This window comes from Periplaneta americana, chromosome 8 (genome assembly GCF_040183065.1).
Source record: "Periplaneta americana isolate PAMFEO1 chromosome 8, P.americana_PAMFEO1_priV1, whole genome shotgun sequence".
In the NCBI taxonomy this organism is placed as follows: domain Eukaryota; kingdom Metazoa; phylum Arthropoda; class Insecta; order Blattodea; family Blattidae; genus Periplaneta; species Periplaneta americana.
The window spans coordinates 163758132-163782438 of NC_091124.1; the positions used below are offsets into that span (position 1 = coordinate 163758132).

Sequence of the window (24307 nt, forward strand, 5' to 3'; positions counted from 1 at the left end):
AAGTTCTGACTGAAGACCATCGAATTGATCGTGTCGCATTTTGCCAAATGCATTACAACTATCCATAGCAAGAGGTCATCTTTTCGGATGAGAAGGTGTTTACGAACCACAGCACAGGGCCAGTGCAAATATATCGACAGAAAAAATCCAAGAGATTTGACTCTGAATATATGGTCCAGAGGTAACGCAGTGATTGTTTGTCCATATCAGTGAGGGGATGGATTTCTGGTTATGGTGGCGGTGTGCTATGTAGGATTCATGAGCATATGAATGGACATCAGTACACCGATATACTGGAAAATGTGATGCTACCTAGTATTCGTGTGTTTCAGCCTGAAAACAAAACAAAATTCCAACATGATTTGTCTTCGGTACACACATGCGTCGCAGTTCAGTGATGGTTCAACATTCACAGGGACAATGTCAAAGAGGTTCCTGGGTGCCAAGAAGTCCTGACTTAAATCCCATAGAAAATGTGTGGCTGGGTGGGATTTCGTTGCAGATGCTTGGAATGATGTTGCAGATACTATATCCAAAGCCTTGTTAATTCTGTAAGTAGAAGAATGGCTACAGTGATCAATATCAATGGTTTCAGGACAGGCTGTTAAGTCCAGAAGGAAACTGTTGTGTATCACTAGAGCTACATAGGAAGAAAAACATTTTAATCTGTGATAAAAAGAACATTCAGTATTAATTATTTTCCTTCAGGAATGTATATTTTTCTTTACTTCCAGAACAAAAGTAAATACTTAGGTTTAAAAATAGAGTAAATAAGTTCTAGTAAACCAATAGAACCACTTATATAATGAAATGTTTTCCTAAATCGCACAAAAATTATTTCTAACTAACAAGTCTATTTATATTTCTCTTCCCGCATTATTATTAATTGTTTACTTGAATTAATTTTTATTTATTTATTTATTTCAATTTATCTGAATGTTCACTTATATCATTTGTATTGGATTACCTTAATCAATGTACATTTATACTACTTTATCTAACTGTTCACTTCTATGTCGTCTTAGAACTAAGTTCGTAATATTGTATCTATCTCAATTTTGTTTACTCTTCGTCATATTGGCAGTCTGTTTTGACAGGAATATACGAGTATGTTGTTGTTTGTTGTTTTCTAATGCAAGGCCTTTGATAATAGTCATTTGACCTCTTGCACTCCAATATTTTTCAAAGATATTATCATGGTCAGCCACTGAAGCACAGATTTTGAGGCGTTCCGAATCCATTTCTTGGTTTGAGTTGCACAATGGGCAGTTAGGGGACTGATATATTCCACTTCTATGCAGGTGTTTGACCAAACAATCATGGCCTGTTGCCAATCTAAATGCAGCTACAGACAATTTTCGTGGTGAATCGGGAATTAACTGTGGATTATGATGCAGAGAGTTCCATTTTTTCCCTTGAGATTGTGCTATCAGATTTTGTTTGTTGAAATCTAAGTATGTAGATTTAATAAATCTTTTCACAGAGTAATATAATACATATATATACGAGTATTAAAATACAAATACACTATAAATAAAAGAAGTAGGCCTATGTCTATAGAGTAAAAAGAGACAACAGAGGAGTTAATAATGAAACCAGTAACATTCCTCATACCCGCAATGTTAAAACCAATGAAGCAACAAATTTCTGTATGTCGACAAGAACAGAAGAGTTTCAACCTTATAGAATGTGAACAGAAACAGTCTGAAAGCCTCTCCCTCTTAGCCTAGCAACTTCGAGGGGAAGTAAACAGTATCCCTCTTAAACACTCTGTGCTGTGCTACAGTAATCATAACAAAACAAGCATAAGTAACATTACGAGTTTTGTTGCTCATCAACCAGTTTTTTTTCCGTGACTGTACAAAATTCTTTAAGGGGAGTTGGTCATTATCGCATGCAAAATAATGGTAAAAATAGCCTCTCTTCAAGCAGTCTTAAAAATATAATACTATTTATCACAGCTCTTTCATTTTTTAGTGATATATGTATACACATTAAGCTTTGAAATGAAAAAGAATGGTTACTCTAGAGTAAATCTTTATCCTTAAATTATTTTTTTTAATTAAGCACTATTTTTTATAAATCCACTACATGTCTGTGATTAGGTACATTCTATTCACTTATTATAGCACATATTGAATTGAAAATTTGACCACTTACTGGTAATAGATACTAAAACATATCCTACTAAAATTATTCATGTATCTATAATATTATGGGCATAGGGCTTATAGCAATCATCACTGTCAATAAATTAAAAAGGAATTGAAGATTAGTATAAGCCGTATGCCCATAATATTACAGATATTTTAATAATTTTAGTAGGGTATGTTTTAGTATCTATTAACAGTAAGTGGCCAAAATTTTAAATCAATGTGTGCTATGATAAGTGAATAGAGTGTACCTAATCACAGGTATGTAGTGAATTTATATAAAAAATATGATTAAATTAAAAAATTAATTTAAGGGTAAGATTTACACTAGATAAATCATTCTTCTTTCATTTTAAAGCTTAATGTGTATACATATATCACTAAAAAAAATGAAAGAGCTGTGATAAATACGAGTAGTATTACAATTCTGACCGCTTGAAAATAGGCTATTTTTACCATTACTTTGCATGTGATAACGTCCAATTCCCCTTAACTCTTGAATCGGAAAACACATCTTCTAACTTAGTGTAGTTAGAAAGAACGAAAGCTAACTCATTAAGGCTAAATACTCGTATGTATTCTCGGATTCTGATCATGACTTGAACGACAGTTGGAGGTATAATGCCTGGAACTGCAAGAAGTTCTAGATTCAACTTCGGGTGTAGACATGTTAGTTAGTTAGTGGGGTTTAAAAAGGGCGCATCAGCTACTATGGCTATTTGCGCCCTTATCTAAAATCCTTCACAAAACAGAAACACAACATAATAATCAGAATTCTTAAAAGAACTAAAAAGAGTTGTCACTGCAGACATGTGAGCTACAGGGATGTTCAATGAGCCGAAGAACATCTCCCTTTAATTCATAAACATTAAACTCGGAACATTCATTTTCTTATATACCCAGTACAAGATGGCGGTCCAGCCTTCCATAGTGATGCACTGGAATACGGTGAGCATGGCAAAACCAATGTTATCAAACGAGGTGATTCCGAAGTTTGGCCCCTCCCAACCCTCGTGACAGATGGAAATATTTGCATCACACACATAGCTGCCGAGAGGGGCATCATCATCTTTGTCGTGTGTATTACACGGCGTTGCCATCTCGCCTTCTTTAACAATCTCATCTGCAAACACATCAAAATTATCTGTATTAGGTACATTTAATTACAAAATTAATAAAACAACACAAAATTATACATTTTTCTTATCTCATCCATTGTTTCTGCTATAGAATTATTCCATGTATTTGGAATAATATATAAAGCCAAATATTTGACCTATAACAGTCTGTATTATTATTGCGAATAAATGGTAACATTCAAATTTGGCGCTCAAATCGGCACAGGTAAATGTCATCCTATTGAGATAAATTTTGTTTTTGAGTAAATCTGATCAAATGGAAAATATTTACGGGATGAGAGTAAAAATTTTCGATTTTTTTTTTCTTTTTGGTAAAATAAAGGGCACCCTAGTACACATCTTTTAAAAATAATTTAATACACAAACACAACTATAACATGAAATGCTCAATAAGTTTTTGTAGCTTTATTCTCTTTAGCTCTAATCAACAATAACAACAATCCAGATTGTCAGCGATGATAGAGAACAAAAGATGCGAAAACAAATGAATGAAGTGTATAAACAATTGAATGCTCTTTGATATTTAAGTATAAAAATATATATTTTTTTTTTATTCAATGCCACCAGGTTGTCTTCCGACATTTCTGGTCTTCTCTCCTGGCCATGGCTTAGTTGTAACCCACTTCTGAGGTTGGGGCATCTGGAAGGCGGAGTTACATTACCCCGATGATGTGATAGGATGATTATGATAATGTGGTGCCAGGAGAGATCTTAAATCTAAACTTAACCTAAATTCCAGACCATGGACGAACACAGGAATAATCCGCTTTAAGGAAAAATTCCTGTGCTCTAACCGGGAATCGAACCCGGGACCTCATGAACTATAGCCAGAAGCTCTGATCACTAGACCATATAGGAGTGCCATTTGAAATTTCAAAGTGGGAGTGGTTGGGGGTGGGAGGTGAAATCTAAAATGCAATTAAGCTTCCCCCTCAATACCTAAATTGACGTGTTTTTTGTTTAAATTGAATTCAATTTAAATAATTAGTTATTTAGACTGGGAAGTTTTGAAATGAAAGTCCTGTACGAGTATATAAGTTTCTCAACCAGCAAGAGAAGGAATTGCTATTTTCCTCGTCTTTTCCATCAGATGTCTCCTTAATTGTTATCAAGAGTTGAGGACAGAGAAGGGTGGGTCTGTAGCAGTGGCGGTTTCTCGGGGGAGGGAAGGGAGGAACGTCCTCCTCACATTTTCTTCTTTTGAAAGTAAATACCAAATAAAATATGTGCCTTGAAATTCGAGGAAGATTCGATAATTTTTAAGTTCACAGCTATAAGAAAACCTCGGTTGATCGAGTTTTAAACGACGCGCGCTCATGTGCTGTAGAAAACTGTGAGAAAGATGCGAGATTGCCTGTGTAGAGGAAAGGCACTCCATTCCTCCTCTACTGCAGTTAACACACATAGACAACAGCGCACTAGCGGCCAGAGAAAGAAGCAGAGTTTTAAAGCAGGTAGATGAACGGAGAGGGAGGAGATCCTCCTCTGAATCAGTCATGGGCGGGAAATAGAAACTGACTGGTCGTGCAGCAAGCTCGCTACTGCTGCCACCTAACGATGTTGCATTCAACCGGACTATAACACATCTAGGAGGAGACACAACAAAAACAGTTTTAACGCAAAGCTATGAAAGACACCATGTAAACTTTTTTTTAAATTATAAATCAAAAATATTATTCATTGCACTTTGTATAGGCTACTATTCATGGTTTGAAACTTACGTGGGTATTTGAAAGTTAAAGTCGGGTTTATGTAAAACAAAGAGGAAGTAGTTTTACGTAGTTGGCCCCTGAAATTCACTTCTATTTCATTGTTTACTAGACAGGGCAACAGCCAAGTTGTCAGTTTTGTACAAATATATTTGAAACTGAAAGTAGGTACTCCAAACTACACCATTTTTAACATAAAAATTAATCGGCCACCGGCAGCTTTGAACAATAATGATAGTATGACTTTACAAGAACTGACATTCTTCAAAAGTATGTGATACTGAACTTGTAAAATGTACATGTGACAATACAGACCACGTGGGTGGGTGCAGTGTTCTCGCTTTCCTCAGATTATTTCCCATTCCCATTTCCATTTTTCCGTAAAACGGTTCCGGTTACGAGTTAGTAGCTAGTCTCTTCCAACACGTGTGATGCTGTAGTGTGCTCGAAAAATGCTACGAAATTGTGAATTTCCTTGTAATTGTTAATTTGCGCAATTATTCAACAATGAATGGAAGTGAAATTATAATATATTTTGGACAATTTAGGAAACTCAGTTTACAAGAACAGATTATTGCTATATAGAAGGGAAGGCCAACCCCAACACTACCTGGTCTTACATGTATGCATGTAGGCTAATTTGTAGCATGTTTCATTCAAGAAGATGTCATTTAGTGCTGTTAATTTCTTTCCTCCTCTTAAGAAATATGAAGGAGCCGCCACTGGTCTGTAGATAGAATTTTGTCTTCCATATATAATTTAATGCAATAAATCTACTAACTAGGACTAACCACTTTACTTCTTCATTCAACAGAATCTACATGTAGGATTTTTTCCACCAAGAAATTAATTGTTCTCACCTAGCATGTAACTGGACTAAGTTTAGTAAACAGAAAAGTAATAGCTTTAATGACAATAAAAAAAGCTATTTTCTAACTCACCCAAGTTCTCGACACTATAGCACGTTTTGTGCAAAGCACCTGAGTAGAACTCAAGCCCGATGATGGCGAAGATGACAATAGCAAACAGCACCAGCAGCCCAATCTGCAGCAGTGGTGCCATTGCCTTGATGATCGACTTGAGCACCACCTGCAGGCCTGCACATCAAACAAACAGCATATTCAGATTCGCTTGGATGTTGACATTTCTTAGTTGCCAGACTTTTATTATCATAATGGTTCATAAAAGAGCTTCACCGGACCTCTTTTCATTACGTTTCATAGAAATGTAAAATATATCAAGTGATGAATGAACACATAAATCTAAGTTGCATCTTAAATTAGCTGTCTTAAACAGCAGTTCATAAGCAAGCATATTCTCAGATTTATTACTGTTACTTTCATCTAAACAATAATACAATAATTAAATTTAGTTTTTTTTTTCTGTATTTGTACTGCTTTTATAAGTCAGCACAGTTTACTTGCCATTGCCACTAAACAAATTTTGGTTTGTCCAATTTAATTTAACTACCTATATGAAATATTTCAGACTGTAACTGTGTTTAAATTGCACATACTTAATATAATGTAATGTAAGCATTTCGCAACTACATAAAAAATATGCCTACAACTATAAGATGTTCATCAAGTTATTCAAAAACATTTCTATCTTAGAAGTTTAAAAATTTGTCATATTGGAATTACTGAAGGTATTAATGCAAAAAAAAAAAAAAATGAGTTATAGAATTAGTGCGTGAAAAAGTTAAACACTTTAAATGTTAAAAAATATATGCTGAAAGGTTTAATGCTTGGTGAGGAAAAATGGATAAATTAACATAATCTTCATAGTTGAGATTCTAAACCTGTAATTTTGTAAACATGAAAGAGCCTTACTGTTGAACAGTACTCAAATAAAATTAGACACAGTACTAGTTCCAATTAAACATTATGTATCAGTTATGAACTTCTACATTTTTTTTTCATATAAGAACAGACCTTTACAGAAGAATTGTGTTTTGAAGGATGAGAAGCCTCATTTATTAGTTCTGAAAATTATCTCATAAATATCACTTCACATGTTGTTTGTCATGCTCACATGTTACTAGATACAATTCCAAAGTTTTGTTCAGTCTCATTTAAAACTATTCATTTTAACACAATTTTTTCTTATATATCTTGATTATACAACTTTTAACACTATATCACTTGGAATATAAAGTTTATATTGCTTTCATGTGTTAAATACTAGGTTAGGGTACCTTGTTGACTAGTTTCAATCTTGGGTTATCCTCAGAACTCACTCAGTTCTGAGGATAGCCCACAGGTTGAAACTAATCAACAAGGTATCTAACCTAGTATTTAACACGTTAAAGCAATATAAACTTTATATTCCAGACAATTTCTTCTCTCAAAAGAGGGTTTAGAGTAATCATAATATGTGGCATCGATGTCACAGAATTATAGAGATTTTTAAACACAGAAGACATAATGATAATGTGTATTAAATCTATATTCTAACAGTAATCTATTAACAGAAGTCGAAATTAGGACATTTGACTGAAAGAATAAAAATTTTGAATCCAGAAACTTTTAAATCTTTTTCAATGTAGAAATAACAGGTAACGAATTTATAAACATATATCTTCTTTTTTAGGATAAGTATTTTGTTTGTTCAATTTTGGCTGTTCCCTGTAATGCACTGTGGAAGAAATTCGTGATATTATAAGTTAAAAGTGAATTTTAAAGCATTTGAAGTACTTGTATTTTTATTTCTAGCACCACGTGACAGCAGACTAACTTACATTGCAAAATTATCAGATTTCAGTAACCCTATTATGAAATGGAATGGGGAAAACGTTTTTATGACTTTACAGTTTTAAAATGAAAGAGGACTATGGATATAAAATAATTAAATATGACAGGGACATCTTCACGAACATAAGTTCATATTTATTTAGATGTAGACCCAGCTATTTTGTAAACATTATATCATAGAATTACTGTCACAGTGGTTGTAGCAAGGGTGGTAGCAGTAGTCATAGTGGTTGTAGTAGTAGTAGTAGTAGTAGTAGTAGTAGTAGTAGTAGTCATACATAGTGGTTGTAGGAATTGAATCACAATATTGATAAACTCCAGATGTCCATTTTTTTTTACAAAATTGCGTTATATATGATTTCGTATTCTAAACATGTAGACTCTTGATATTATATTATGAAGAGAAACCCCACATATTCCCATCAACATTCATTTTAGCTAAAGTGTTACGTAAAAAATAATTTTAGCACAAATCTAGGATCTGAGATGTTTTTCATATCTCCTCAAAGTTTAGTCTTCTAGACATATGGGGTTTCTTAATATTCCGGTTCAATTATGGTAGTAGTAGTAGTAGTAGTAGTGGTCAAGTCAGTGGTTGTAGCAATAATGATAGTAGTAGCCATAATGATTGTAACAATGGTAGTAGAAATAGTCATAGTGGTTGTAGCCATGATGGTGGTGGTAGTAGTAGTAGTGGCAGTAGTAATAGTGATTCTAGCAATGGCAGTAGTAATAGTAGTAGTAGTAGTAGTAGTAGTAGTAGTAGTGGTTGTAGCAATGATGGTGGTGGTGGTGGTGGTGGTAGTAGTAGTAGTAGTATGGTCATAGTGGTTGCAGCAATGGTTGTAGTGGTAGCAGTCATAGTGGTTGTAGTAAATAGTAGTAGTCGTCACAGTGGTTGTAGCAATGATAGTAGTACTAGTAGTAGTAGCTGTAGTAGTAGTAGTAATTGTAGTAGTAGTAGTAGTAATAGTGGTTGTAGCAATGATGGTGGTAGTAGTAGTAGTGGCAGTAGTAATAGTGGTTATAGAAATGGCAGTAGTAGTAGTAGTAGTAGTAGTAGTAATAGTGGTTGTAGCAATGATGGTGGTGGTAGTAGTAGTAGTACAATAGTAGTAGTAGTAGTAGTAGTAGTAGTAGTAGTAGTAGTAGTAGTAGTAGTAGTAGTAGTATGGTCATAGTGGTTGCAGCAATGGTGGTAGTGGTAGCAATCATAGTGGTTGTAGTAAAGAGTAGTAGTTATAGTTGTTGTAATGATGGTAGTAGTAATCAGTGGCTGTAGTAATAGTAGTAGTAGTCATAGTGGTTGCTGCAATGGTGGTGGTAGTGGTAGCAGTCACAGTGGTTGTAATAATGGAAGAGTAGTCATAATGGTAGTAACAATGATAGTAGTAGTAATTATAGTAGTTGTAACAATGGTAGTACTAGTGGTAGTAGTAGTCGTCATCAGTGATTGCAGCAATGGTGGTGGTAGTGGTTGTAGCAATGGCAATAATAGTAGTGGTAGTGGTAGTGGTAGTGGTAGTGGTGGTAGTAGTAGTAGTAGTAGTAGTAGTAGTAGTAGTAGTAGTAGTAGTAGTAGTAGTAGTAGTAGTAGGTTATTTTATGATGCTTTATCAACATCTTAGGTTACTTAGAGTCTGAATGAGATGAAGGTGATAATGCTAGTGAAATGAGTCCGGGGTCCAGCACTGATAGTTACCCAGAATTTGCTCATATTGAATTGAGAAAAACCCCGGAAAAAACCTTAACCAGGTAACTTGCTCCGACCGGGAATCGAACCCGGGCCACCTGGTTTCACTGCCAGACGTGCTAACCAGTAGTAGTAGTAGTAGTAGTAGTAGTAGTAGTAGTAGTAGTAGTAGTAGTAGTTATAATAATAGAGTAGTAATAATCAGGGAAAGGATTTATATGTAAATACATATTTACTTATAAAGCTAATATAATTTATATTTTGCATTATCTTTATGTTTCACAATGTGTAGGGTTGAAAAATCCTACTTTTATTTTCCATATTTTTCCATATTTTAGAGTTTAGTACATATTTTCGTTAATTTCCATATATTTTCCATATTTCATATAAAACAGTCCATATTATATTAGGTTTAACAATAAAACAAAACAAAATTCCATTAACTTTTAAAAATACATTTCAACAATAGAGATTTAAACACATGTTCAGTAATCCCTTTAACATCAGAGTTATTTGAAAATTAGCAGTCCTATCAACAATGGGAAAGTAAGTTACAAAACTGTATTAATTTAATTTAAAATTTTTAACAGACTTCAGTTGTGCAGCTCAACAGTTAAATGCCAGTCAGAGTACACATAGGTTCAGTTTTGTAAATCATACTATAAAGACGGTAAATATGCCAAAAGTACGTCATTCAGTCAATTTAAAATCAAAACTAACAAGTTACATTTCAGAATTTAAAGAAGATGGTTTATCAACTGACAATAAAATATTATTTTGTAATTTGTGTCAGTGTGCAGTATCATCTACACAAAAGTTCCTGGTGCAACAACACATTACAACTAGTAAACATCAGGCCAACAAACAACTAAATTCCAAGCAGAGACAATTGTTTTTAACACAACCAACAACATCGAATGTAAGATCTGAGTTTAACATCGACCTGTGCCGTTCTCTCATCTCTGCTGATATTCCTCTCTACAAACTAAAGAATAAGGTCTTCAGGGAATTCCTTGAAAAATATACTCAACATACAATCCCGGATGAGTCAACACTTAGGAAGACGTATGCTCCATCCATCTACGATGAGACAATACAGAAGATAAGAGATGAAATTAAAGATAGTTCAATTTGGGTTTCCATTGATGAGACTCCCGACAAAGAAGGTAGACTTGTTGGTAATGTAGTTATCGGTTTGTTAAGTGAACAATATTCTGAACGAATTCTTTTACATTGTGATGTTCTAGAAAAGTGCAATAACAAAACTATAGTTAAACTGTTCAACGAAGCTATGGGTATCCTGTGGCCAAAGGGTATTATGTACGATAATGTGTTATTCTTTATTAGCGATGCTGCCCCTTATATGGTCAAAGCTGGACAAGCATTATCTGTTGTATATCCTAAATTGACTCATTTTACTTGTGTGGCGCATGCATTTCATCGTGTGGCAGAAGTGGTCAGAGACAATTTCCCTAAAGTAGATTTGTTGATTTCATCAGTGAAAAAAGTATTTCTCAAAGCTCCCAGTAGAGTTAACGTGTTGAAAGAAATGTACCCTGAAATTCCATTGCCACCAAAGCCAATTTTAACTAGATGGGGTACATGGCTAGAAGCAGTTGAATATTATGCCGAACATATAGACTCTATTAACAATGTTCTCCTTGCATTGGACTCTGAAGATGCAGTCTCAATTGATACTGCGAAAACAGTTACCTGTGACATAAGTGTGAAGAATGACTTAGCTCACATTCAGCATACATTTTCATGCATCATAAAAACGCTCAAAAGTCTCCAAAATAGGCACCTTTCACTATCTGAAAGTTTTGAAATTATAAATAGTACTGTGGAACAACTGAATCGTGGTAGAGGTAAAGTTGCAGATGCAGTAAGAGCTAAGGTGGACACTGTACTTTCAAAAAACCCTGGATATGAAGAACTACAAAAGGTTGTTGCTGTGATGAGTGGTGAATCAACAGTGAAGATTAACTTGGACTTATCCCCAGCAGACATTGTGAAATTGAATTATGTACCAGTTACTTCTTGTGACGTCGAACGCTCTTTTAGTCAGTATAAATCTATCCTCAGAGACAATAGAAGAAGATTCACTTTTCAGCACTTGAAAGAAATGTTTGTAACCTATTGTTATGGTAACAGACAATAAAAATTGTGTTTTGTTGAAACTACATTGGAAGATAAGGTACGTCCATTATATTTTTTGTTTAGTTTGATTAAAATGTACCAATATTTAACGTACATAGTCATTTTTTTATAATTTTAAGTCCATATTTAATTCCATATTTTGGTAAAAATCCATATTTAATTCCATATTTTGGTAAAAATAACTACATATATATTTACATATTTCATATATTTTTAGTCCATATAAATCCGTTCCCTGGTAATAATAATACTGTATTTATTTAACGATGCTTTCAATTGCAAAGATTATTCAATGCCTATATTCAATCTGAGAGACAAATGGTCTACTGCTTGGAAACCTGTATCAGGGACAGTATTTTTTTATGTGTCATAAATATGCAGCATGGGACCCATAGCTTTAATTCCCTCTTGAAGGAAGTCATGATAAGGATTTAATAGTCCTTTAAAAGACATTGTCCTCATCTGAGTTTGAACCCTCGAATCTTGAGTCCATCAACAACCATCATGGTAAGGACAAGGTCACAGAGGACGTTAGGCTGCCTGTATTTTGTAAAAATAAATTTTATATTGGTCTATTTTTTTACTTCGTTATTTAACGATGCTGTATCAACTGCTAGGTTATTTAGCATCGATGGGATTGTTGATAGCGAGATGGTATTTGGCGAGATGAGGCCAAGGATTCGCCATAGATTACCTGACATTTGCCTTAAGGGTGGGGAAAACCTCGGAAAAAACCCTACTAGGTGATCAGCTAAAGCGGGAATCGAACCCATGCTCAAGTGCAACTCTGGATTGGCAGGCAAGTATATCAGTCTATATATTTGATTTTTTGTATGAAGAGTTAATAGTAAATGCATCGCATACACTTGTAACATATTGATCCATTACACTATTCATGAAGAAAAATCTTAATATTTGCATGTTACTCACAAACATTTTGAATTCTTTAATCGAAGTATTTATCATATTGGAATATTATGTATAATATAATTATGAGATTGTAGTTCTTCCATTAAAAAGAATATATACAATATTCCTCAGAAATTATATCACCTATGCATGTGAATGAATTTCTGGATCAGCTATGTTATGTACATTTGCTGCTAACATACATAAGTAATGAGATGAAGTGGCAGTTATTTATCGTAATATAAGTTGTATGAAACTGATTTTTAATTGACTTTGCAGTCTTTTTATAGCAATACCAAATTTTTACTGTTTAGAAATTTCTGAATATAGAGAAACACGAAATTAGTTATACTATATTTTTACTAGGTATAAGTACTGAAATAATAGTCTTTACACTCTCATAATTTTCTTAGTTCCCTTCTCAACAATAGAATTTACTTATGTACGAGAAACAGGGATGAAAAGTGCATCACTTTACTCAATGTCAAAAACAATTTGAGGTTATGTGTAACAATGTACAGTGTAACATTTTATAAAAGAAAATAAGAATTTTTAAAGTAAAGAAATTCGCAAATTTATCTTTTTTCTTTTATTTATGCATTATTATTATTACTACATATATTTTTTTAAACTCAGATTTTCTAGGACAACCTATTAAAAAACACACATTTGGCATTTTCAAAGATTTTATTACTGATATCAGTTAGTCGATGCATGAAAAATTTAACAGCAATTTTTTTTTCTGGAAGAAAGGAAACTAAAGGAATAGCATAATCTCAGATCGTGGAAATATAATTGTTTCAAATTTCATGTACATACCAATTTCACTACTTCTGCAATATGACATCATGTATAAAATGTTTAATATAATCAATTTACTAGACAGTGGCACTGTACTGTAAGGCTGCTGTACTTCCCAATAGAGCCACGTCACATGATAGGAAATTGTTACTTACTGGGTATTCCCGACACCAGTTTGAGGGGTCTGAGTACCCGAATGGCTCTGAGAGTACGGAGGTCCATGTCCATATCTTCATTATAAGGGAAGAGTGTAATGAACCTGTGGAAGCAATTACTTCCTATCACTACCACAAACTGCTACTAATACTAAGAACTAATACATAAATAGGTTAGATCTAGGTCTCAACTAGACTAGATCTATCTCTAAACTAGACAAAACTAGGCAAATATAAGCTACTGTTAAAGAGTTAGCACTAACACTCCATTCACGGCTGCCAACTCCATACCTAAAATTTGCACATTCATAGTCAAAACTGTTAAACCATTTCAAACATTGTATGTATGTCAATTTTGGCTGAATCAAATTATTTATGGTCTTCATTTACAGACAATCTAGTAAATTTTATTGGGTTTTTTGAAGTGGTAAGCATTATGTATAAATGTGTATGTTTGTGTATGTGTAAAACATTCCACATGAAAGAAAATAATTGATAAATAGTGTAATAAGCTAATGTGGTACCGATAAGTAATCAGGAATGGAGTTTGAATAACAATATTGTTCTTTTTCAAGTTTTAAGATTTTACGGAACAGACTTCCAAAAGCCATGCTTCAATACCATTCCTAAGGGAAGAGATCTTTAGGCCATCCCAAACAAATGTGGACCGAGAATGACTCACTGAGACTATAATGGCCTTGGGTCTTATACTTGTTTGGATGATGATGATGATGAATATTTATTTCTATATATTTGTTATATTCTTTTCTTTGTCATTTTTATCTTCATTTTTCAAATAGTATACTGTGGTTTTTCTAGAAATACAAAATAAATTCATTGTGCGAAAGGTCATGGAGGGCCAATATCTGCCACATCCACATGCTCAATAGAGGTGAACGATCACTTAACCAGTACAGGGGTAGTATATGGTCAGCATGATGATGTCTCTAGCCGATATTTCATGAGAAAATTTCTTTCCCTATCAAGACTTGAATTAATGCTTATTCCAAAATGCTACTCCAAGGCATGACTCCTTAGACCACGAAGCTATGGTGCAGGATTTTCCCTTTACTAGTTGCAGGAAAGTATTTTATGCATTTAAATACAGTGGGACTTGACAGTATCATTGTCCATAAAATACAGACAAATCCACAGAAACACAATAAAATCAATTATGTCGTTGTTGTTGTTTTCTAATGCCAGGCGTTTGACAATAAAGTCATTTGACCTCTTGCACTCCAATATTTTTCAAAGATATCATCATGACCAGCCACTGAAGCACAGATTCTGAGGTGCTCCGAATCCATTTCTTGGTTTGAGTTGCACAATGGACAGTTAGGGGACTGATATATTCCAATTCTATGCAGGTGTTTGGCCAAACAATCATGGCCTGTTGCCAATCTAAATGCAGCTACAGGCGATTTTCGTGGTAAATCGGGAATTAACTGTGGATTTTGATGCAGAGAGTTCCATTTTTTCCCATGGGATTGTGTTATCAAATTTTGTTTGTTGAAGTCTAAGTATGTAGATTTAATAAATCTTTTCACAGAGTAATATGTAGATTTAGTAACAGGTCTGTAAGTAGCAGTGCTGCCCTTCTTTGCTAAAGCATCCACATTCTCGTTTCCCAGGATTCCACAGTGGGATGGTATCCATTGGAATACAATTCTTTTATCGAGTGAGGCTGCAAAAGGGTATCTGTCGGATACAGGGGGGGAGACATTAATCCTTCCCATTGAAGGAACCAACCTGGACAAATACCCGATGTCCCATCCCTACCTTCCCTTGGTGCAGCTGTTAGTAAGCATAATTTTACAAGCTGAACTAAAGAGAGGGGCTACTCATCAATTAGCACTGGTCAGCTTGATGAGTTAATGACTGAATTTGGTATAATTTTCCTCTAACCAATACCTAATTCCCTCTTTACCCTTTCCTATCCAGTCCTCTGACTGAACTCTTACTTTCTTCGATCCCGATGGCATTAGAGCATTCGAGGCCTAGGGGTTCATTTCCCTTTCCTTCCTCCTCTTTCTACTTTTCTGTTCCTAGTGCTGACCTGCTATGGCACTAAAATCGTCCTCCAGTGGCTTAAGGAGGGAAAGCTGGTGATCAACAAGATCTCCCAGCTAGGTCCAATGGACCCGTCGACCAACAGCAGGTGTGGTCCTCCAGACATTCTGGAGGTTGTGTGTGAATGAAGTAGCCACCAAAACGTTAAAATATGGTGTTCACTTAAATTGGCTACAACTTGCCATTTTTCACTCCAATAAAATCAATTATAGAGTAACAATTTGTGCTCTAGCTTCCCTGTATCTATCATATAGCATAAAGAGTGGAGCACCTGACACTGTATTTTGTAGTCTTTGCCCATGTTGAAAGTATATGTAACCATTTTCTTATTTTTTTTTGGAAGTACTAATGTTATTAAGCAGATCTATTGACCATTTGGCTCTGATAATTGATCTAGGGGACTATTTCCATTATTATGCCATCATGGTGGTCTAGTGGCTAGAATGCTGACTTATAATACTGTGGATCTGAGTTCGATCCTAAACATTCCCTCCGATTTATAACTTGTGTTGGACAAATCTGTAGTCCAGGTAACATAGGGGTTTTCTTCGGGAGCTCCGGTTCCTCTGTGGTATCCCAACAAATCTCCATCATCTCATCTCATCACAAGTGTAGCATAGACCAGACTCCTATGGTCCAGCCTGGGCAATGACTCTGTCGGTAAATTGGTATATGCAACTGTCTTCATATGGGTGAATGACAAACAGTCAAGTAGCTGCCATTAGTTTAAAAAAAAAAATAGATTTTACCAAATACCTAACTTGTTTGGAATGCCATTAATTTTGTTTTCTTATAATAATCATTACTTGAGTGATCAAGATCATACGTTGTGTTTTCCTTACACAATATTAATACCTTGATCATTTTCCTTTTTATTTCTCTGAATCTAAATACGAGGGGGATCCAGGAAATAACGACCGTTCGCGCATATCCGCCACGCAGCTGACTCCCCTTCCTTGTTTGAAGGTCAACTGGCTTCCTTAACATGTGTTCTCATAATGTTGTGAGTACTGGTTGCAACAAGTCGCCATTGTGCATTTTGTGTTACTTCAAAATGAACGACGTGATTGATAATCCCGCCGACTGTGAGGTGAGGAGTGTGATTCGATTTTTGAATGCCCGACATTTGAAACCTGCAGAAATTTACCGGCAATTGAAAGAAATGTATGGTGATACTGTAATGAATGAAAGAAATGTGAGAAAATGGTGCAAAATGTTCAACAATGGGCGAACAAATGTCCACGATGAACTCGACCCGGACGCCCATCACTCATCACAGAAGACTAAAGTGAACGACAGAATCTTGCAAGACAGGCGCACATCACTCGACGAATTGCATATTGCCTTTCCTGACATTTCTCGTTCTTTGCTTGGTGAAATTGTGTCGCAACATCTTGGCTACCACAAAATCTGTGTCCGCCCGCACACTGCTGCTTCAACTCGAGAATTGCTGGATCAATTCGGTTGGGAAATCTTTGATCATCCGCCCTATAGTCCAGACCTTGCTCCTAGCGATTTTCCCTTTTCACTAAGCTGAAAGACTTTCTGGGTGGTACGCGTTTTGGAAGTGATGAAGAGTTGAAGAAGACTGTGAACACCTGGCTTAATGAACTGGCGGCAGAGGAGTATAACACGGGAATTCTAAAGCTAGTGAACAGATACGACAAATGTTTAAATGTAGGTGGTGATTATGTAGAGAAGTAAAGGAAGCTTCAGTTATGTAACAGACTTTGTTTTTTCAAATAAATATATATTTTTTTAATTATTACAACAAAATGGTCGTTATTTCCTGGATCCCCCTCGTAAAACGTTGGTAAAAGGCTACCTCTCTGCTTCATTCTTTGATTTATCTATTATTTGGTCTTTCTTCATATTTCATTCACTAAAAAAAAAAAATACATGACTTTCAGTCAATTTGAAAGCTTCATTTTTTTAGAATGTATTACCTTCATAATCTATTTCAGTTTTTTACGTAACTATTTGATGATGTACCAATATTTTTTTATTGTGTTCTATCTGTTGTGTATATTAAATGCAAGACACCTTACCTGAGTTATTTCAATTCAATTATGCAACAACAATAGTCATTTAACACTCATTGTTAGTTAGGAATAAAACTCAGACTCGGAAGAAATGTTCTACCCACTGTTGGGATCTGGTATGCAAGTGGTGAAGAACAAAGAAGAGTTTGAGAATGAAAAGAGACAGGAAGTTTTAACGTACAAGCAATGTAAAGTTACATAATTAGAGATAAGAATTTTGGAAAAAGTAAATGATTTAGTGGAAGATTATGCAGACAGTGATTGTAATTTTTTTTTTTACTTATAATCATCATAATCTGTATTATCATGTATAAATGTCTGAGGACTTTTAAAATAAACTACATAACTTACATATAATGTACCTCAAATGTAAATATCGCATTAAGCTCACATATTACGGACTCCACATCAGAACATCACATTCTCTCGAAAACTGTTTTACTTTCATATCATTTGCACGAGAGCCAAATGTAAGCTGTGGATCTCATGGGTTAACAGATTTGACCACAAAGGACTGCAGGTTACAATCATTACCAATCAAACGCACTACGACTAAACACTAATTCACTAAACTAGCAGAGAGTAATAGTGTTGCAATACTGGAGTACACTAAAAGCTGCCCACATGCCGCTGACCAATACCAACGTAAATACGCAATTCCTGGAAAGAGGAAAATTAAGCTAATAATTAATTATTACTCTATAGTCATCTAAAACATTAACTTACAACAATCTCACGGCCTGGTAATTTATGGATAATAAAGAATTTATATTAAATGTAACTATGAGCAAGCATCTAACTAATACTAAGACGAGAAAACTGGCCTGGAAATCAAATCTGGGTCGGTATCAAGCGATTTTATCAAGAATGAATGCCAGACCAAGGGCCCCGCAGGGTAGCTATTCAATATTATACTCATCATCGCTCTTGATTTCCATTAAAGTGTACTGTAACCAAATTGATCCCCAATGCCAATTTTATCTCTGTGAAATCCAAGGAATGCATTACTTCATTGTAAGTAACTGAGCACAGAAGCTTACTGAGCACAATGTTTACTGTTTACGCACAAAAAATAGGACTGCAGTTTGCGTGGTTTAAACGAAGTAAAATACTCATAATTATCTTACCACATTTTAAATATATGTTGTTATTTGTGATATTAATATAGTACTTGTTATTGTGACGACGCAGTACCATTTAACATCTGTATGTGAACTATTTTGAGACTTTACTTAATTACAATTTTAAACATGTATTTTATGATAGAAGTGTAGAAGAATAATAATTTCCATTCAATCGTGTATTACTTTAATATTATTCATTAGGTTACATATTATAATAAAATAAAGTATTATAACGACTCAAGAAAATGATGTATTATGCAAGAAGAGAGAGATGGAAATGAAATACTAAAAATACAGGTTTATTACTTAGTACTACAAGTGTGGTTTACGTTTGAGGACTAGTGATTCATGCAATTGATCGATTAATTGATCAATTGTATCAGTTTAAATAGTCAGAACCTTATTAAAATACGGTATTTCATTTTACTTCATCGGCGTTTTATGCAATATACTTAACCATGATTAGAATTAACGGGAGAACAAGGGGGCTAAATCTCCTCTTAGCCCTTTGATAAACAGTTATACCAGCTCATAGAGTTGTTATATTGTAATACGATTAAAATATCCAAAATTGTCTGAACAAATATATTACTCTAATTTATTAATTTGGAACCCTTAATTTAATAATTTAACTGACATATCATGTTTCAGTAATTGCCTTAGCATTAATGAACTCTGTATGATGGAAGAAAGATATGAAAAAAAAAAAAGCGCGCGCGCACACACACACACACACACATGCACATACACACACACAGATATATACATACATATGTAAAAGGTAAAGGTAAAGGTATCCCTGTAACATGCCATGAAGGCACTTGGGGAGCATGGAGGTAGAGCCCCATGCTTTCCATGACCTCGGCACTAGAATGAGGTGGTGTGGTCGGCACCACGTTCTGACCGTCTTTTACCCTCGGAAAAGACCCAGTACTCAATTTTATAGGAGGCTGAGTGAACCTCGGGGCTGTTCTGAAAGTTTGGCAATGAGAAAAAATCCTGTCACCACCTGGGATCGAACCCTTGACCTTCCAGTCCGTAGCCAGCTGCTCTACCAACTGAGCTACCCGGCGGCCATATGTACATGATATATTTTCATATTTTGTCAATATTTAACCAAGTGATGTATTCAATGCCAAGGGAAACTATACAAATAACTATTCAATACATGAACAAGCTACATCACAAAATATTACTAAATTTACTTAGTCCTTGTTATTCCTTTAAGATGGTGTCTAAAATATTTATCATATTTGCATGGAATTATGAGTAAACTAATGTACAAAATGTATATACAGTTTTATCTAGGAGATCACATTGAAGACATGAAGTCAATTGAGAGGTGCTCTGCAATAACAATGTATGAACACATACCTCGGTATAGTCGCCACCATTAAAAATACAAAGCAAATGCACTTATCTTGCTGTTCCATCACATAGGTGGCGAGTATGAAATGTCTTACTGCTCATGCACAGCTTATAATACTACTGTGTCGCAGTTTCGTTATGTAGACAGTAGAGAGCTCTAGTGTCAGTACAAATGTTCAGATGTCACTGAAGGGAGCAGACAGTACTATCAGACACTTTTCGAAGCTGCACATAGGTCAGAAGCACTAGATTCTGAATGTAATGAATCCGAGCTGGAATACTGACTGATGATATAAAATATTCCTTTGTAAAGTCATCAAATCAATGTGAAGAAAACATTTTGGAAGCAATGCTGTAACAATACTCATAAGGTGATGCCATTGTTTTGGATTTATTTTGATTTTGAGAAGTCACATTCCCCCCCCCCCCCCACCTAAAAGTACTGAGATATACAAGAAAATACACAAGCTCTATTTTCTTATAACATGTATTGTATACTTGACTTGTACTGTGAAAATAAAGTTCAACTCTTAAATTATTTTATATTCGTGTATTACATTTTAACCCTTATTACATTTAGCAACCTTAGAAAGAATCTGCAATGTTCTTATGCATATGAAATAACAAGGCAAATTGTATCTTATGACTGCAATAACAAGGTAAGTTAATGTATTAAAATAACAAATTCAATAAAGAGATTTTGACGAATAATATATGAAACTTATACATATAAACTATCAATAATACTAATTCAAAAAACGCAGATTTGCAAAGGCCTTTCTTTGTTAATGAAAACAATGTCACTTTTACTTACTGCCAAAAAAACCCACCCTCAATTTATATGTAACACAAACCAACAAACATACAGCTCTGTTTTTCTAAAATCAACGTTCATATTTTTTGTTATATGTAAAGAAAACTTAAAATAGTTAGTTGCTAACGAATTTCCATTGCAAAATATGTTGTAACAGGCAGTCATGTATAATCATATCATAAATGTAATACAAATTCTGTATGTGAATTTAAGAAAAGGAAGAGAGGTAAAGAAAAAGGGGCCGAGGAAAATGAGACCAATTTCTTCATTTTATCTACCACCTTTCATCTACCTCAGTAGCATGTCACAATTTGGGACACCTTGGGTGAGAGTTACAAAGAGTGTTGCGACACAATTGGCTATCTCTGATTTCAATATTAAAAAGGTTTACACGTGATCATTCTGATTAAATGATAGTCTGACAGATAAGTGTTAATCTACAGTCTGTATGAAATTGAAGACTTAAAAGAATATCTAAAATAATTAAGTTATTTTATGGCTACTAGTATGTGTTGTTTAAATAATTATGATTCAGAAATTTATTATGTAACTTACATAATTAATTGAATTCAGCGAACTATGAAAGCATATCATTAAATAATTAACAAAACCTATCACAAACATCCTACTTCAATATAAGCAAATTAGTTCAATACTTCTGTCCTCCCTTTCTCTCTCTTTCTCCATGTAGACAAAGCTACATACGCCTATATTTTTCTGTCAAAATAATTAGTACATATAGAAAAATAACTTTTTAATCTTCTCAGATATTAAAGTATGTTATTGCATATATTACTTTGCTATTAATTTTGACTTGAATTACAGTCATAAAATTGAATTTGGTGGTATGAAAATGCCTTTATTATATATACATAATACCAAGCATCATGGTGGCTCAGTGCTAGAGTGTTGGACTTACATGGTTTAAATCCACTGTACTCTGAATTTATAACTTGTGTTGGACAATCCCATGGTCCACGCAACACAGGGATTTTCTCCAGGTACTCTGGTTCCCTTGTGACATGTCAACAATTCTCCACCACCACTACCACCATCATCATCATCTTATTATGTGGATTCACTGCCTGTGGTGCACTCTGGATCAGTGAGGGAAGTGAGACGGTATGTGCCGGTATGGAATACATGTAGAAAAATAAATTTCTTATCTTCTCAGATGATATTAAAGTATGTTACTGCATATATTACCTTGCTATTAATTTTGACTTAAATTACAGTCATAAAATTGAATTTGGTGGTATGAAAATGCCTTTATTATATATACAAAATACCAAAATATGAATGTTGAAATACCATCACTGAAAAAATGTTGTCCATAAAAATTTGTTTATACATTTTTCACAGCTTCGTAGATCTAAACAACAGCTTTCTGGAACTGTATTCAACGTGTATTTAGACACATTTATTGTCAACTCCTGGAATGCTCACAATGGTAGTATTTCAAGTATAGAAGGCTGTGATCTGTAGCTTATGGTGGCCATTGTTGCCAGTTTAGTGACTGTCATTTTTGTTGTTGTTGCACTTTTTATTAATAATTAAGTAAGGCACTTTGAAGCTTTAACATTATTTTAAATGCTAAGTCTCAATGGACATCGCAAAATAATCTAATAAACAACTGAAGTAACTTGAAATTATTTTATTAAGAAATTTAATGTGTTGCATAAGTTTCAAAGATTCGTGTTACTGACTGCACGAAACAATTTACTGTATTGTTGTTGTTTAGTCAATTGTCCAAAGACAGGTCTGAACTTCACAAGTGATACCAAGAAGGCACCACTTATGAGACAACTAGACCAGGAGATAATGGAGTAGGGTGACCAGTTCCTTCCCCTCCCCTCTCCATTGCATACATCGCTGACTAGCTACATATTACACTAGTCAGACTTCAGATGCATAGAAACAATTGTTCTTCCTCTGACACATATCACCAAGTGAGATGCATTGCCTGATAATAGATAGGTAGGGGGTATGCCTTTTTAAATCAAGGTATGCTAGGGGAAAATCTTGGGGTAGAATACCACCTCTGGTTTTTTCCCCACTTTCCTCACTGCTCTGGATAGTCTCTGACAAAGAAAGTGGTCTACGCTTATCGGCACTAGCGACATCTATTAACCTGCTCATAGAGTCATTACATATATGTAAAACTAAAAAGTACGCATCTATTTATATACTTACAGTAAATAAACAGTGCCATTTATTAATGAACAAATTTTATCAATCATTTTGAATGTGGCAGCCTTGGTTAAGCTTTTCATGCCTGATGCCTATATGATGAACAATGCATTTAATTAAAAAAATTTGTTATGGACATTACGTCTTTTGATAATTCAGTGCAACAAAATATGGACACCATTATTCAGATCTAAACTGCTTGTATATGAGCACATTAATTAAAAATAATATATCTAATAAAATAATACGTGTCACGAAGACAATATAGTATTCCTTCATACGTTTTATGCATTGAGTAACAATTCAGTTCTTTTATCATGTTGCGAATAATATCATTGTTTATTTTCTTGAGCTGTCATTTGAAAGACACACAAATTAAGTAATTTAGTATGTACTCAAATAAGAAGATAACTTTCGTTTTCTGGATTACATTTGAAAGACATTCCTTACTGTAATTCATAAATTATCCGATTTGTGTAGCTACACATATAAATAAAATTAATTTTATACAAATTTGTATAAAGCAACTACACATACATTGTAATCATTTCATTTTGTGCTAAAATTATAGTATGGTATTTCATGTGCATCATTTCCAGATAAATTGAGTTGTAGATACTGAATATGAATAAAAACCGACCAATGGATTAAAAAAAAATGCGCGTGCACACACACGCACACATGCATGCACGCACGCACACACACACGACATCCCCAAAACCACTTCTTTGGTATCAGAGATATTGAAAACATGTAATTCTATGAAAATTTCGAAAATTATTTTTTAAAGCACCACACTTTCTTTCTGGATTTCATATAATGAGAAACTAAAAAGCATTATTTTTTCAGGCAAGGTATACCGAAGCTCGTGAAATCTATATGAATGCCATGCTATGCCATATTGTTCGCTTTACACTGTAATTTGTCATCAGGAAGATGGATCCTCGTATTCTTTTGTATTAAGACAAAGGCTAACTGCAACAAATTGGAATCAAAAGAGAAATCTTGATCTTAAAGCCCAAATACTTGATGGCTTATTATTTGTTTAGATGTGAATTTGCACCGAAATACTGAACCTTCACTATTATTTCTTGTTATTGAGGCATTATGTGGTTGAAGATTATTTTAAACTTGATTTTACATTTTTTACTATATATATATATATATATATATACTATATACACACATGCACGCACACACACACACACACACACACACACACACACA

General features: G+C 34.3%; 1 protein-coding gene across 28 annotated transcripts in view; it reads right to left on the reverse strand.

The window, feature by feature from the left end:
- cac (calcium voltage-gated channel subunit cacophony) overlaps window positions 1-24307 on the reverse strand; it is a 1051854-nt gene that overhangs the window by 509396 nt on the left and 518151 nt on the right. For 25 of the 28 annotated variants that reach the window (XM_069834011.1, XM_069834005.1, XM_069834017.1 and 22 more), the window contains 3 exons: window positions 13473-13576; window positions 5943-6098; window positions 3053-3276 (listed from right to left, as the gene is read on the reverse strand). In XM_069834011.1, coding sequence (XP_069690112.1) covers window positions 3053-3276; window positions 5943-6098; window positions 13473-13576 — 484 coding nt within the window. The remainder of the gene's footprint in view (window positions 1-3052; window positions 3277-5942; window positions 6099-13472; window positions 13577-24307) is intronic. The other 3 variants (XM_069834018.1, XM_069833996.1, XM_069833993.1) reach the window with 1 other exon arrangement.